This window comes from Panthera onca, chromosome B1, assembly GCF_046562875.1.
Source record: "Panthera onca isolate mPanOnc1 chromosome B1, mPanOnc1 haplotype 2, whole genome shotgun sequence".
Lineage (NCBI taxonomy): Eukaryota > Metazoa > Chordata > Mammalia > Carnivora > Felidae > Panthera > Panthera onca.
Genome location: NC_138342.1, coordinates 164351624 through 164366150, shown reverse-complemented (window position 1 = coordinate 164366150; position 14527 = coordinate 164351624). Strand labels below are relative to the sequence as shown.

The following is a 14527-nucleotide window of genomic DNA, read 5'->3' as shown; positions in this document are numbered from 1 at the left end:
AGCACCAACTCGAATGCTCCATATCTGCCTCTGAAGGAAGGACCCCACAGATGAAACTGAAGGATTTTCTGATAAAGTGCTACATTATTCCCTTAAACAGCCAAGGGTAAACTGAAATTAAAACTAATGAAAAAACCCTTACCAAATCCTGGCTGACACTGGAGCTACACTCTCTACTTTAAACCCCACTCAGAGTCAACCGATGGGATCCTGAAAGACTAGCAGAAGCTGGCTAAGGTGAGAATTCTTACCTGAGTCAGCTCTTCCTGGTATCTGTCTGTCGTAGTCAGTAGAGAGAGGAAAAGAAAATATCTTTTGCATCTTCTTTGGGGATGCCTCTTGAGTCCAAGGGGTTGTTCAATACTGCCAGGAATATTTACTGTTTGTCCCAGCTTGAACTTGACAAAATATTTGAAAGGACTTGTGTGTGTGTGTGTGTGTGTGTGTGTGTGTGTGTGTGTGAGAGAGAGAGAGAGAGAGAGAGAGAGATTTTATTTTTAAGTAATCTCTACACTCAACATGGGGCTTGAACTCACAACCCCAAGATCAAGAGTCACACACTCTACCAACAGAGCCAGTCAGGTACCCCTGAAAGGACTTTTTAAAGTAACACAGTGGTCAGAAGTTGACCACACTGGATCAGAGCCTGATAGGAATTTCTTTTTAGCACTTCTCCCCTAAGCTAAAATTATGTATCCAGAAAGAAAAAAACTTCTGAAGACTTTGTGGAAGGATTTGCTAAAACACTGAAAAGGCAAACAGCTCTAAACTCAGAACACAGAGATCTTTGATCTTCATCTTAGTTGGAAATCTTACTGATATATAAAAAAAAAAAAAGCAAATTAATGTGCTTTAAATGGGTGGATCAACCAACATATGCTATCATTTAAGTTACAACCCAATTCCTTGAGAAATTAAAAGCAACTGTCCTTATCTTACAAATCTTTGCAAAACCAGAAATGCAGCTCCAGAAACAGTTCAAAGTCCACCTATCCTTTTCACCAATCCCCAAACCTGCCTTACTTTTCTCAAAAGGTTTGTAAGGACTGTAAAAATTCTGACCTTAGGGAACAAAAGTACTTCTTAGAGGAACTAGCACTCTTTCCCTGTGCTTTTGAGAGGTAAATGCTCTACCTGGTTGTCTCCAGGAACTCTTATCTAGACCATCCCTAATTCCTAGGAATGAAGAAAAAAGTGGGGAGAGGCTATCTACAAATACAAATTGCTACAGAAGGTCCCTTGTCCCAAATCTGGTTCACGGCTTCTATAAGATTACTTTTAAGGACAACTATAAATCTTAAGTGTCTTCCCCACAAATATTAGTAGAAAAAGCCTTCAACATCTGTGTAGATAACCTCACTTCATCTACCAGAAACTTGATTTGGATCCAAATGCTTTTACAAACTAGTAAGTTTTGCATTATCATACCCTAATTTTTTTTTTTAAGTTTATTTATTTATTTAGAGAAAAAGCATGAGTGGGGGAGGGACAGAGACAGAGGGAGGGAAGGAGGGAGGGAGAGACAAAGAGAGAAAGAGAGAAAGAGAGAGAGAGAAAGAGAGAGAGAGAGAGAGAGAGAGAGAGAGAATATCAAGCAGGTTTTGCACTGTCAGTGCAGAGCCCAATGTGGAGCTCAACCTCATGAACCATGAGATCATGACCTGAGCCGAAGTTGGAAGCTTAACTGACTAAGCTACCCAGGTGCTCCTTTATTGCTAAAATTTTCAATGAAAGCTATAAGGTCTCTCTTTGCATATGTCTGCATGTTTACATGTATCTTTACATAAATGCATTATAGATGTGTGGTATTTTCTTCCTCTGAATGGTATTGACAAAATTAATGTGTTTGTATTTAATTGGCTTAAAAACAAACAAGCATTTATATGAATTAAGTATTCCTAACACGCAGAAATATGATAGGAACTAACCCAAATGGTCTTCAAGTTCACATGATCTGGGAAAATATTTGGTATTAAAGTTAATTTAAATTTGTTGGTTTAATTAAAATAGACATGTCTTAGGGTGCCTCGGTGGCTCAGTCATTTAAGCATCAGACTTCAGCTCAGGTCATGATCTCACGGTTTGTGAATTCGAGTCCCGTGTTGGGCTCTGGGCGGACAGCTCAGAGCCCGGGGACTCTGTGTCTCCCTCTCTCTCTCTCTCTCTGTCCCTTCCCTGCTCACATGCTGTCTGTCTGTCTCTCTCTCTCTCAAAAATAAACATAAAAAAATAGACATGTCCTAGACAAGGCAGTTGAGGAGGAGGGAGCAATTGGAAGCTGGGGGAGGCTAGCTTGGCATGCACTCCAGACCTCGGGAACGTTATTGTGCGTAGATCCGCTGATTTTGGAAGACTGTTGCCCAGAAGAAAAGATATTTGGTTTTCACAACCCAAGGATGTAACCAAGTATAGAGGGCTGCTGTATTTGCAGAGCTAAGTCCTCCAGTTCTTGATTCACTGACAGTAAATGCTATGAAAAAGACTTCCAGGGGCGCCTGGGTGGCTCAGTCGGTTGAGCGGCCGACTTCAGCTCAGGTCACGATCTCGAGGTCCATGAGTTGGAGCCCCGCGTCGGGCTCTGGGCTGATGGCTCAGAGCCTAGAGCCTGCTTCCGATTCTGTGTCTCCCTCTCTCTCTGCCCCTCCCCCGTTCATGCTCTGTCTCTCTCTGTCTCAAAAATAAATAAAACGTTAAAAAAAAAAATTTTTAAAAAAACAAAACAAAACAAAAAAAAAGACTTCCAGAGCTGTCCTGGGTTGCATGAGACTCACTGAGGAGACATCTGGAATGCCTGTGTCCTGCTTGTGAAAAGATGGAAGAAACTGCCAGCAGTATAAACAAACAAACAAACAAACAAACAAAAAACTGGAATCATGTAGCAGATGCAAGGACAGGACCCAGTCTGAAGACAACACTGAAACCAAAGACAGTGAAAACTCTATCTGGAAACAGGATAAAAAGCAACCAGATCAGTAAACTACAGAAGGAATTTAAACGATTCTGATGCTCACAGTACCACCTCAAGTGCCTCCCCAGCTCAGTCTCCTTGTTATGGTAACCAGTCAGATGATGGCTCAGATACAGAGATGGCTCCTGGCTCCAACAGAACGCCCATTTTTTCCTTTTTAGACCTTACATACTGGAAAAGACAGAAAATATGTTGTGGGATTATCTATAAAGGCCATTTTGGAGAAGTCCTCATTGTCACACACCTATTGTCACACACCTAAGCCTTGCTGCAACAATAAGAAAGCAGCTGCTGAGAAGCCGGAGGAGCGGGGGCCAGCGCCTCTGCCCATCTCCACTCAGGAGTGGTGACTGAGGTTTAGGTAGAAAGGGAACAACAACAACAACAACAAAAAAAAACGATTTAAATTTTGGAAAGAAAACAAAGCAACAAAACCCTCCTATTTTTAACTTTGGATACCTGCTATTCTGCCAAAAGACACTTTCTAGAATAGCTTTGAATGGGTTGTTATTTCTCCTCCAATTCCACAAAGTCTGAAGCCAGTGTCCAGCTTACTAAAAGAAAAAAAGTATACATAATATTTAAGATGTTGAGTATTTCATAGGAAAGCTGGATGCTGCTGTAAAGTGCTCTTTAAGACTTTTTTTTTTTTAATCCCCTTCTAATGAAGGAAACTAGGGGAATTTCAGGGGACAGAGATGGGATTTGTTGTATGATAAACGTATGTAGTTTTTACTCTTTCTATATTAAGAAGCAGTGGTTGGGGCATTTTTAAGATGGCTGGCTGTCCTTGTTTTCCTTCATGATAATAAATTTGTCATAACTCAGTAACATGGACTTGCCCCAAGAGGTAGTTGTTAATAATTTAAGGTCTTGCCAAGGTTCTGATGATTCAAACCTGTACTACTGAATATTAAGCAGGGCAGACTAAGTTCTCTGATGCAAATACCTTGAAGGAGTAATTTCTAAACATACAGAGAGGTAACTTGAGTGTGTATGTTGCATCCTCTGTCACCTCCCTCCATACTGATTTTTGATAAAGATTTTAATCTATATTGAAACTGCTAAAACAGAATCAAAGCTCCTCTGGGGAAATGTAAAGTTTTAGGATGAGCAATCCTAAATGAAGAGTACCAAAGCATTACCGCATGGTAGAGATCACAGTCTATTAAAAATGTTAAATTACCTAAAAAATTGTGCAAGTCTTCAGAATGGCATACACACAAAAACAAAGGTTAATGTTTCTTTGGGCACATTTCTTTTTTTTTTTTTTTTTTTAACGTTTTATTTATTTTTGAGACAGAGAGAGACAGAGCATGAACGGGGGAGGGGCAGAGAGAGAGGGAGACACAGAATCGGAAGCAGGCTCCAGGCTCTGAGCCATCAGCCCAGAGCCCGACGCGGGGCTCGAACTCACGGACCGCGAGATCGTGACCTGAGCCGAAGTCGGCCGCTTAACCGACTGAGCCACCCAGGCGCCCCTGGGCACATTTCTTAGACGGTCTGCCTCGTGTGTAAATAATTGACTTTTGTTTGTGTTACATGACTGGTGACTTCATTGAAAATCTGCACAATTCAGTTTTAGCTCTGGATTACTTCAGTTGACCTTTGCAAAGGTTTTGTCTGTGTAGAGTGGTTGTTTGATTGGTTTTACCCTATTAGGGCTTGGGTGTGTTTTTTTTTTCCCCCACTCTATATTGAAGTAAAATTATACTAAAAGAAAAGAGAGGTGTGTGTTAATGCTGAGTGGGCTGGTTTAGGTTTGACTTCTTTGTTAACAGGCTTTGTTAACATTGAAATGTTAGATGATGCATCCTGAACACAAAGCTCTTCAATTCTAAAATCTTCATTTGAAGGCTTTTTACTTACAAAAAAAAAAAAAAAAAAAAAAAAAGAAGGCTTTTTACTTGAACCCAAACCAAAGTACACTCATTGCCTCTTTTCTAAACGTTCAGGAATAACCTATCACTGGTTCAGACTTTTCATAATTAGGGAGGATCATTTGCCTACCTTATAATAACATGACATTGTGTTTATTTTTAAAACTGGATTTTAAAAATTAGACAGTATAAGTAACAGTAAGGAGTGAGCCACTTTTTATGGGTACCCTATAGTTTTATAGTTCTTAATCTAAATTTAAAATTTTATATTTCTTCCTTATGGGAAAAACAAGCCACCATATGCACAGAATACACCGTAGGTTGGATTGGCTCTCCCACAGCCTCTGCGGTGAATTCCAAGAGTATCAGCCACTATCATCTTCCTCCTGTTGTTTCAAAAAAAATTTTTTTTGTACATTTTGGCTACAGTATTGGTGGTAGAATATATTATAATATGGATCATCTATACTTCTGATCTATTACTAGACCTCAACCACAGCCTTCTTTTTCCTCTTCCACCTCTTTGCCTGTAGGATGTACTGTATGTAGTCATGCACTTTGTATTAATATATTAGAAATCTACAAATGTGTTTTGTACTTTTTATACTGTTGGAGATTTACAATCAAAAGTTTTACTAGGATATTGAATAAATTTAGTCTTACTAGAAAATAAAAAAAATAGACATGTCTTCAGCATTATTAGCATTAAATATAATGCAGACATACAACATTTATTCTACATGGGTTTACTAATCAAATAAACTCGTATTATCTATATGATAATATGATATGAATATATGTTATCTATATTATATCATCAATAGGAAAAATAATCGGATGATGGCTGTCTTTAATGTCTCATAAAGTCTCTGTGGGTAGTCTAAACAAAAGTGTATGCTTCTAAAAATTATTAAATATATTCATTCATACATTTGCCAACATGAAGAATGCTGGTTTAACATGCAGTTCACAACAGCTTACATCTCAGTTTTCACTAGAAATTAGTTTGAAGGGTTAAAAATTCTAAATAATATGCAGTAAAAGCTACTGGAAATAATAAGAGAAACATCTCTGTACACAAGGAAAGGAGCGTGTGTGTTTTCGGTAAGAGAAGCTATGAGGAACAGAGAGGCATTTTTGTTAAGGGAAAAGAAATTTTGTCCTTAAGTGAGGCTACTTCAGAATGGGAAAGGGGGAAAAACACAGGACAAAATATGAATGTAAAAAAGACCTAGAATGTTTGTAAAAAAGGAATATTGGGAAAGGAATTTTATGTGTGGTCAAGTTGGCTAATATTAAAATTAATTTATCTGAGGGGCGTCTGGGTGGCTCAGTCAGTTGAGGTCCATCTCTCTTGCTTTAGGCTCAGGTCATGATCTCATCATTGTGGGATTGAACCCCGTGTGTGCTAGGTGTGGAACCTGCTTAGGGTTTTCTCTCTCCCTCTCTCTCTCAAAAAAAAAAATAAATTATTTGAATAAAAAAGGAGTATCAATATCAAAAATAAGATGGTACAAAATTTGAATTTGGTTTCTCTCTTTTAAAATGGCAAAGCTTTCTTGGACTACTGATCTAAATAAAGTCTTTCTGACCCTGAACTAACTAGAATTTTGCAGAGGGCTCCTGGAAGATCTCAAAAGATTTCTTCTCTCTCTTTATACAAAAGGGTATGTGAAACTAATTGGGCTTATTTGCTATGTTAAATTATATGGGAAGCATTGTTATATGAGGTGTAATACTAAGCTTTCTTTATATTATATTTCTGTAGGTATGTAAGTGTTCCAAAAACTGTATGAAATTCCTGGATCTCTATGTTTCCTATAATAATGTTATCAATAATAATTCCAGTTATTATACTAAAATGTTGTATATCACAGAAATTACTCAATTCCCTTATCAAATAAACTCTCGTCATTTTTAAGTCTTCATCATTTGCAGAAAGTTACTATTCTATTCTCCTACTCTGATGCTCTTATGGAAGTGTTTCTGCAGAAGTACTTCAAAGAGAATAGGTTTGTACTTGGGAAAGAACTTTGGCAAGTACAGGTTTCTGATAACTTTATGATCATAAAATTGTCCTCAGTAAAAATTTCCCGAATTAATGAGAGAACTGGATTCAAGCAGAACAAACATTAATTAAATGGGATTGAATGACCTGAGGAGGAGGATTATGCCTTTTGGTTTGAAATACTGCTGGTTCCTCGATGTTTTGTTTTCCTTTCCAGATTTAAGGAAACCTTCTTTTTATTTTTTTAAAAAATTTTAAATGTTTATTTATTTTTGAGAGAGAGAGAGAGAGAGAGAGAGAGACAGAGTGTGAGCAGGGGAGGGGCAGGGAAAGGGGGAGACACAGAATCTGAAGCAGTCTCCAGGCTCTGAGCTGTCAGCACAGAGCCCGACGCAGGGCTCAAACCCATGGACCATGAGATCATGACCTGAGCTGAAGTCAGATGCTTAACAGATTGAGCCACCCAGGAGCCCCTAAGGAAACCTTCTAAGCTATGCCTGACTTACAGCAATTTTATAAAGCATACCTTTGTAACAAAGGTATGAATGAAACATCTACTTTTTCTCCTTACCTGGTCCCTCCAGAATCCAGAAACTCTTGAGTATTCTTTTCATGGTAATACAGCTAGGTATTTGATAAGTCCAATAAGACACTGTTCTCCTTGTAACAAGACACAGTTAAAAACTTGGGCTATATTATCGAGGCCTTGACTGAAATGTTACATTTAAGAGAGATGTGTGTAGACTCAGATATGGCCAGACAGCTTCAAGGAACTGCTTGGAAAAATCACTGGGTACCTTGCTTATAAAAGGTTCCTAGCAGTCTTACCAGATGACTAAGAAAGGTCACTTACTGGCAGGCCCAGAAACCCCAGGATATTTAGCGGAAACTTGAGAAGAGAAAATTCACCTAAATTATAGGTACTGCAGGTAAAATCTGATGATAAATCCTTGGCTTGGCTTCCTGGCCTCAGAGACTGAAGAGTTCAATCTCATTCTTTATGAAGAGGTCCACAAAGCAGTCTTAAAAGGAGCTTATATGGCTAATCACTATTCTTGCTACACTGCCATAAGTAATCAGGCCAAGTTTAATGCAAACACATTAGTTTCACTGTGATCATTTTTAATTTAAAAAATGGGGATAACTGTAGAGAGAAAAATTGTTCACACTTTTGTAGATATTAGATTCTAGTCCTGTTAATTTTCTTTGAGGTTTTGTTATATACCCATAAACTAGATTGGATCCTAAATTCTTCTAGTTTCTTCAAATATTTGGCTATGATTCTCCAAACTAACATTTCTAATTTTCTTCCACCCATCTAATTTGGAATCAATAAAGACAAAGACTGCCCTTCAGTTTCCTTGGAAGAGACTACACCAGGTCTTCCTCTCCCAGATGGCAGCCAGGCTCTCTGACCAGGAAGAGAAATAGCTAATACCAAGGTAGACTACTCCCACCCAAGTCACTAGAGCAAGACTTCATACTTTAAACATGAAATCCTTTCTTCCTCCTTTTCTGTCCTTTACTCTGGCATTGGCCTGGAAAGATAACACCATCATCTGTATGTCCCAGGCCATTGCTAAGGGGGTAATCCAACCTCCAAACAACTGTTGGATGTACCACAATGCCGGTGATTCTGTAACTCTGTCACAAACTTCTGATTTCCAATGTCCCAGTTTCTCTGAACAAACTCTACTCCATCTCTATTGCATCAGACTCTCTAACCCTGGGGGTCCATTTCCCATTCTCTGGTTAACAATCCCAGGGTACCCAGGGAAGCTTGCATCCAGGCTCTACACAAAGAAAGGGACACAAGGCAAAGGTAACCAGAATAAAAACCACCTGTGTGGTATACAGACCCTTAAATTTTACTGGCCTTCATTCCAGTCCTGTGCCAAGGATCCAAATGGGAATTACCAGGAAGCATTCACGATTCAGTATTAGCTCCCTTTGGCAGATTCTTGCTTTCCTGGCTAGGAGTACATATGAGGCTATTATCAAGAAACTCTCCTTAACTCTTAAAGCAATAGCTGCCCAACAAAAATCCTTAGACTCTCTGCGCAAAGTTGTTCCTGATAATAGGACAGTCCTTGATTACCTTTAAGCTGAGCAAGGTGTCTGTGCTACGGCCAACACTACTTACTGTGCCTGGATTAACACTTCAGGGAAGTTGATACTCAGCTACATAAAATCACTGAACTAAGCCACTTGACTTAAGAAAGTGACTCAACACGGTCTGTCTTTATTTGATTTTGATTGGGTTAGGTCTTGGGGGCCATGGTTTTGAAGCGCACTCCAGACGTTGGGAATTACCCTGTGTGTAAAAATCATAGCAATCTCCCTAGCGTGCTGTATTTCCTCAAAAAGTTGTAAATGCATGTTCACAGCCACTAATCATCAAGTGATCGCCCTAAGACTGGAATGTCAAAAAAGGAATGAGGAGAATTACTGACTGAAAAAAATGTGAACCTGAAGCCATGACCTGTGCATTCCACATAGACTCAGCAAAAAGAAGTCATGACCTATGAATAATCACAGAGCATCAGCAAAAACTGTTAGAACTTCAGAGCAGTAGCTGGGAGTGACACTGATGCCTTAAATTTTGATCACATCTCTCAGTTAAGCTCAAAGTCTGATCAAAAGGGAGGAACTGTAAAAAAGAGACAACAGGCCTAAAATGGAGTCAGTCACTTGTGCTAAGCCCATGTCACAAAACTGAAATTTAAGGGGGGCGTCTAACCTAACTGTAGCCTCAGCCTCTGCCAGGAATGTAATCTTAGCCTGGAATTACCTGGTCTGCACTAATGAGGTAATCTGCCTGATGGGGCCCCTGCCATCCTCCAAAGAAAGGTGACCTTACCTGAAACAATCCACTCTTTGCTAGTGACTTCCTTGTCCTGCCCCCTTCTGCCTATCAAAGTCTTTCATTTTGTGCAGCTCCTCAGAGCGCCTTTCTGTTTGCTAGATGGGGCGCTGCCCAATTCATGAATTGTTGAATAAAGCCAGTAAGATCCTTAAAATTTACTCAGTTGAGATTTCTTTTTTTAACATTTAACACTACTATGTGCCAGTCACTCTGGTGTCACTGGACTTTCCAAACAAAACAGATTAGAAAGCCAAGTGTGAACATGTGGAAAAAGATTTAATCTGGCTGAAGGTTTCTCAGCTAAAATAGCCCCCCAGGAAGGTAGCGAGGCAGTCACACCAACTGCTGAGAGAAAAGTGCACAATCGTTCTCATTTGTTCGACAAGTGCTAATGAAGTGTCTTGTGCTTCCTAGGTATTGTGGGAAATCTGACACCGAATCAAGGCATTTTCTTCACTCACTGCAGAGTCTGGTCAGCAGCCCCCAAAGCCAGAAGTCAGTCCTCAAGGTCAGCCACAGGCAGAGATCCAATAACAACAGCAGAGACACCAAGTACCAAGTGAGCACAGGAGGCAACAGGGGAGAGGAATGCCATGAGGAGAGCCACTGTGAGTGACGGGTCAGGGTGGGTCTAAAGCTGTGTCCCGAAAGACAGGAAGGCTTCGGGTCATTGGGCAGGTGCAGGAGCAGCGTTCTTTAGAATGCCCCCCTTTCGGCAGCGCCACGTGCAAAGGCTAGCAGGAGGGTTGAAAAGGGGGTTTTGAGAGCCACATACCTGCTAAGCTGGTGACAGCGGATTGAGAGAAATGTGAAGCAAAGAGGTTTAGCCTTGAAGGATTATGATGAAAGTGTCCTTTCAAAAGCATGAAAGATGGACGAGTAAGATGGGGCTAAGGAGGTCAGGTGAGGGATCATTGCAGTGATTTGCTATAACACTGAATTAGTGTGGGCAGTGGGAACAGAGAGGGAAAACAGGATATGTGGCATGAAGGAGGGCTGAAAGGCTCTGGAGCCTTTAAATGGGAGGGTATGGAACAGGAAGAGGGCAGGTTCTAAGAGACGAGATTCAGAATTGGCACTCATGGCTAGGTTACTGATGGGAAGATGGGTGGTGACACAGGAAAGGGATGCCAGGAAGGGATCTGGCTTAGGGAAGAAGTCTAGGATTTCCATTTGGTAATGATTTGTGGAGAAGTACATAGACATGGGTATGGAGCTGAGGATAAGGCTCAGGGTTGGATACACAGACTTTGGAGAGAATATGGTTGATAAAGATGTCACGAGAACAGCCTGGCAAACAGAATATTAAAAAGCAGTAGGCAATCAGTTCAGGTGCAGAGAGAGACAGAGGGGATGGAGCAGGAATGAACAGAAAGCATCAAGACAAAGCTCTGGGGAAAGGAAATGCACTAGGGGAGAAGTGAGAGAAACCGGGCCATGCAGTCAGGCTGGGATGGAATGTCAAAGACATTCTGGGATGCCCATTCTGAAAACCTACCCTCTGAATAATGAAAATAGAATATTTAGTTAGAAGGGAACTTAGAGATCACCAAGCCCAAACCCTTGATTTTAAGTTTGAGAAAACGTAAGCCCAGAAAGTTACCCAGTTTTCCACAGAGAAGAAATGAAAAGATAAATGGACCATAAGGTACTTGCCTGAGGTAACAGCTCTGGGAAAATGGAGAAGCCAGGACTAAAAGCCAGTTGTCTTCTCTTCTATTATTATTATGTTCATTTATGCTTCCCAACATACTTTATATACAAATGGTCTCAATTTCTCACATCTAGTAGTCCCCTTGTGTTATAAATCCACACAATCAGAGAAACACTAAATAAATTTTGATTCCTAGGATAAGTTCTCTTCCCTAAAGCCCTGTATTCTCTTTGAAATCCTCTCTGCTTTTTAGTGTTGAGGTACTGATGCCTATAAGGAGCAGCTCAAACAGGGACAGAGATGGTGACTCAGAGAATGAAGCACAGATGAAAATGGGGAGTGGGGTTCCTGAAGGTTCAGAGGACAAGATGGTCAGTCCCCACAGTAAACTGGCCATCTGGAAAATCAAGGAAGATCTACTCAGACTTAAGATCTGATGAGCCCATGGTGATCACACAACTGGCCCACCCAACTGGCCAGGGCATGGGCAGGTCCCCGCCTGACAGTGGAGACACGGGCGTCCAGAAAGTGTCAGTCTTTCCCTCAACCTTGAGCGCTCAGCAGTTTGCGCCTCTGCTGGCAGAAGGAAATACACTCCAATGTTTTCCAAAGGCTAATGAGCAAGAGTGTTTAAATAGACTCCACTTAGATATAACTTCCTTGAGCTATTTTAGGGTTACATTATGCGGAAATCCAGATCATTTCCAGCTGCCTCTGCACCTGTCCCCAGATCACTTACCAGCATAGGAGAAACTGTCTAATAGGTCTGTCTGGCCTTTGTGCTCACCAGGAAACTGCTCATTTTCTCCTATGTATTCTGCAGTATCTTCTGGGCCAACTTAAAGTTCACTGGAAAAATCCTTTCTATGTCTATCTATTACCATGATACAGCTCTGAGTGGGCATCTCTGTAAGGTTTGTGGCTCAGAAGAAGTTTGGTTAAAACAGGTTTAATCCAGAAAAGAAGGCCATGAATTCTGGACCCAGTGGTCAAGGGTGTGGCTCTACCACTTATCTGAAGTCAACCTGGCAGAGAACAGCAGTGGCAACTCCAACAAAGGGAACACGGGGCCAGCACTTGGAACAAATTGGAACAAAATATGCTCAGGAAATGTTTCAGAATACAAAAGAGTTATGTTATATGAGCTCCGGGAGATGCCTCTGAACTCTGGCTCAGTGACGAGATCCTTGCAAAAGAAATAAACTTGATGAATCTTGTACACAAATCAGAAACGGAAATGAGAGTAAAATACAAGCTTATCAACAACCACAACCACAACACAACCACAACATCAGGGGATGGGATTGCTCCAAAAGGTGACGGACACAGGAATAGGTCTGAAGATGAACCATGTCCAGGAAGGGAAGTCTCACAAGGCAACCCTCTGCCCGGCTCACCGGATCCCAAATAAGGGTGACTGAGGTTTTTCAAAAGGGATGCTATTAATCCAAATCCAGAGGGGGAAGGAAATGAGAAGGAAATGAATATTTGCTGACCGTACATTACGCGAGGAGCAGAAAACACTGTGCTGGCAGCTTCTTGTATATCATCTCATTTTGTCCTCATAACCATTCTAATGAGGTGAGTGAGTCTCATTTTACAGCTAATAAAACAGATGTTCTTAAAAATTAGGTAACATGACTAAGGTCACAATGCCAATAAGTGTAAAGGCAGGTATTTCACCTGGGACTGTTAATAAAATGTGGACATCATCTTTTGTTTTGTTTTTTAAATAGGTCCTTACTCTTAAAAACTGAGAACAAACTGAGGGTTGATGGGGGGTGGGAGGGAGGGGAGGGTGGGTGATGGGTATTGAGGAGGGTACCTTTTGGGAGGAGCACTGGGTGTAACCAATTTGACAATAAACTTCATATATTGAAAAAAAAACAGAAAATTATACATAAAAAAATTAAATAAATAAATAAATAAGTCCTTAGTTATTTTAATTTCCTTTCCGATTTATTTCATTCACTTGACAAATATTTACAGAGAGGCTACTATATAGGATACCACTATTCTAGATGCTGGAGACACAGCAATGACTAAAATCTCTGCTTTCAAGAATTTCATCCTAGAGTATTAGTACTTCATAGCCTCATTATTTCCAATTTTGGGTCACAGAGAGGAAAGATAGGGAACCAGTGACCTAAAGAATTTTAATATACATCCGCCTATAGGAGGGCTGAATTACATGCACACTCGGGAGTTTACCAATCTTCATTATTCTGACTTATATATAACTTAAACACACACCCACAACTTCAATAGATAATATGAAAGCTATCACACAAGCCAATGGTAACGGCATACAAAATGTGCCCAGACCAAAGAATATGCAATCAGTAGATGCTTTATTAACATCACTACAGAATCACTTAAGGAAGTAAAAGCTTTAGGAGGAAGTAGAAAGTTCTGTGTACTCTAGCCAAGAAATTAAAGACTTTCTTCATAACTATTTGCTAATATAATCAGTGAAAGAAAAATATTTGAGAGGATAACACTTAAAAAAAAATGACTTAAAGCTTGGGGCACTTGGGTGGTTCAGTGGTTAAGCACTGGTCTCTTTTTTCGGCTCAGGTCACTATCCCAGGGTTGTGGGATCAAGCCCTACGTCGAGCTCCACACGAAGCATGGAGCCTGCTTAAGATTCTCTCTCTCTCCCTCTGTCCCTCTCCCCTGCTCATGTGCTCTCTCTCCCTCTAAAAGAAATAAATTAATTCTAAAAAATGACTTAAAGCTCTAACCAGAGAGAAATAAAATAAGTTTCCCATTAAGAGCAAAAGAATATTCCTCAAACTACTAACCAGCCTTTAGCCCAACTCAACAGAATAAATTAATAATTTGGCCACTGGGGTAACAAGACAATCAAGTGTTGTCTAAGCAAAATGTCAAGAAAACAGGTGGAATTCTCAACTGATAGACTAGGCCCTCTAGATAGACAGAGAGGGCCCTTCCAGTAGACTCACACAGGCCAACTCATGAAGGAATCAGTCTGGCTAGTGGTGGACGCCCACTCAAGTCAGATAAAACTGGTGCAATGCCAACTTGTCCCCACTGTGAACTCCATCCAAGGGACAAACACAGGATTCAGAGGGAGATGGAATTTTCTATGTCAGACTGTTTGGATCCTAACTTTATGTCATTGCTGGAC

General features: G+C 40.4%; 1 protein-coding gene and 1 pseudogene across 5 annotated transcripts in view; one reads left to right on the top strand and one right to left on the bottom strand.

The window, feature by feature from the left end:
- IKBKB (inhibitor of nuclear factor kappa B kinase subunit beta) overlaps nt 1-14527 on the bottom strand; it is an 80532-nt gene that overhangs the window by 39993 nt on the left and 26012 nt on the right. Inside the window, exon 1 of one of the 5 annotated variants that reach the window (XM_078445518.2) lies at nt 252-393. The exons of the other annotated variants lie outside the window; for them this stretch is intronic. Coding sequence (XP_078301644.1) covers nt 252-321 — 70 coding nt within the window. The 5' untranslated portion in view covers nt 322-393. Of the gene's footprint in view, nt 1-251; nt 394-14527 lie in introns of those variants that run through there. 5 annotated transcript variants of the gene reach the window in all.
- LOC132692814 (SIN3-HDAC complex-associated factor pseudogene) lies at nt 1183-3318 on the top strand (annotated as a pseudogene).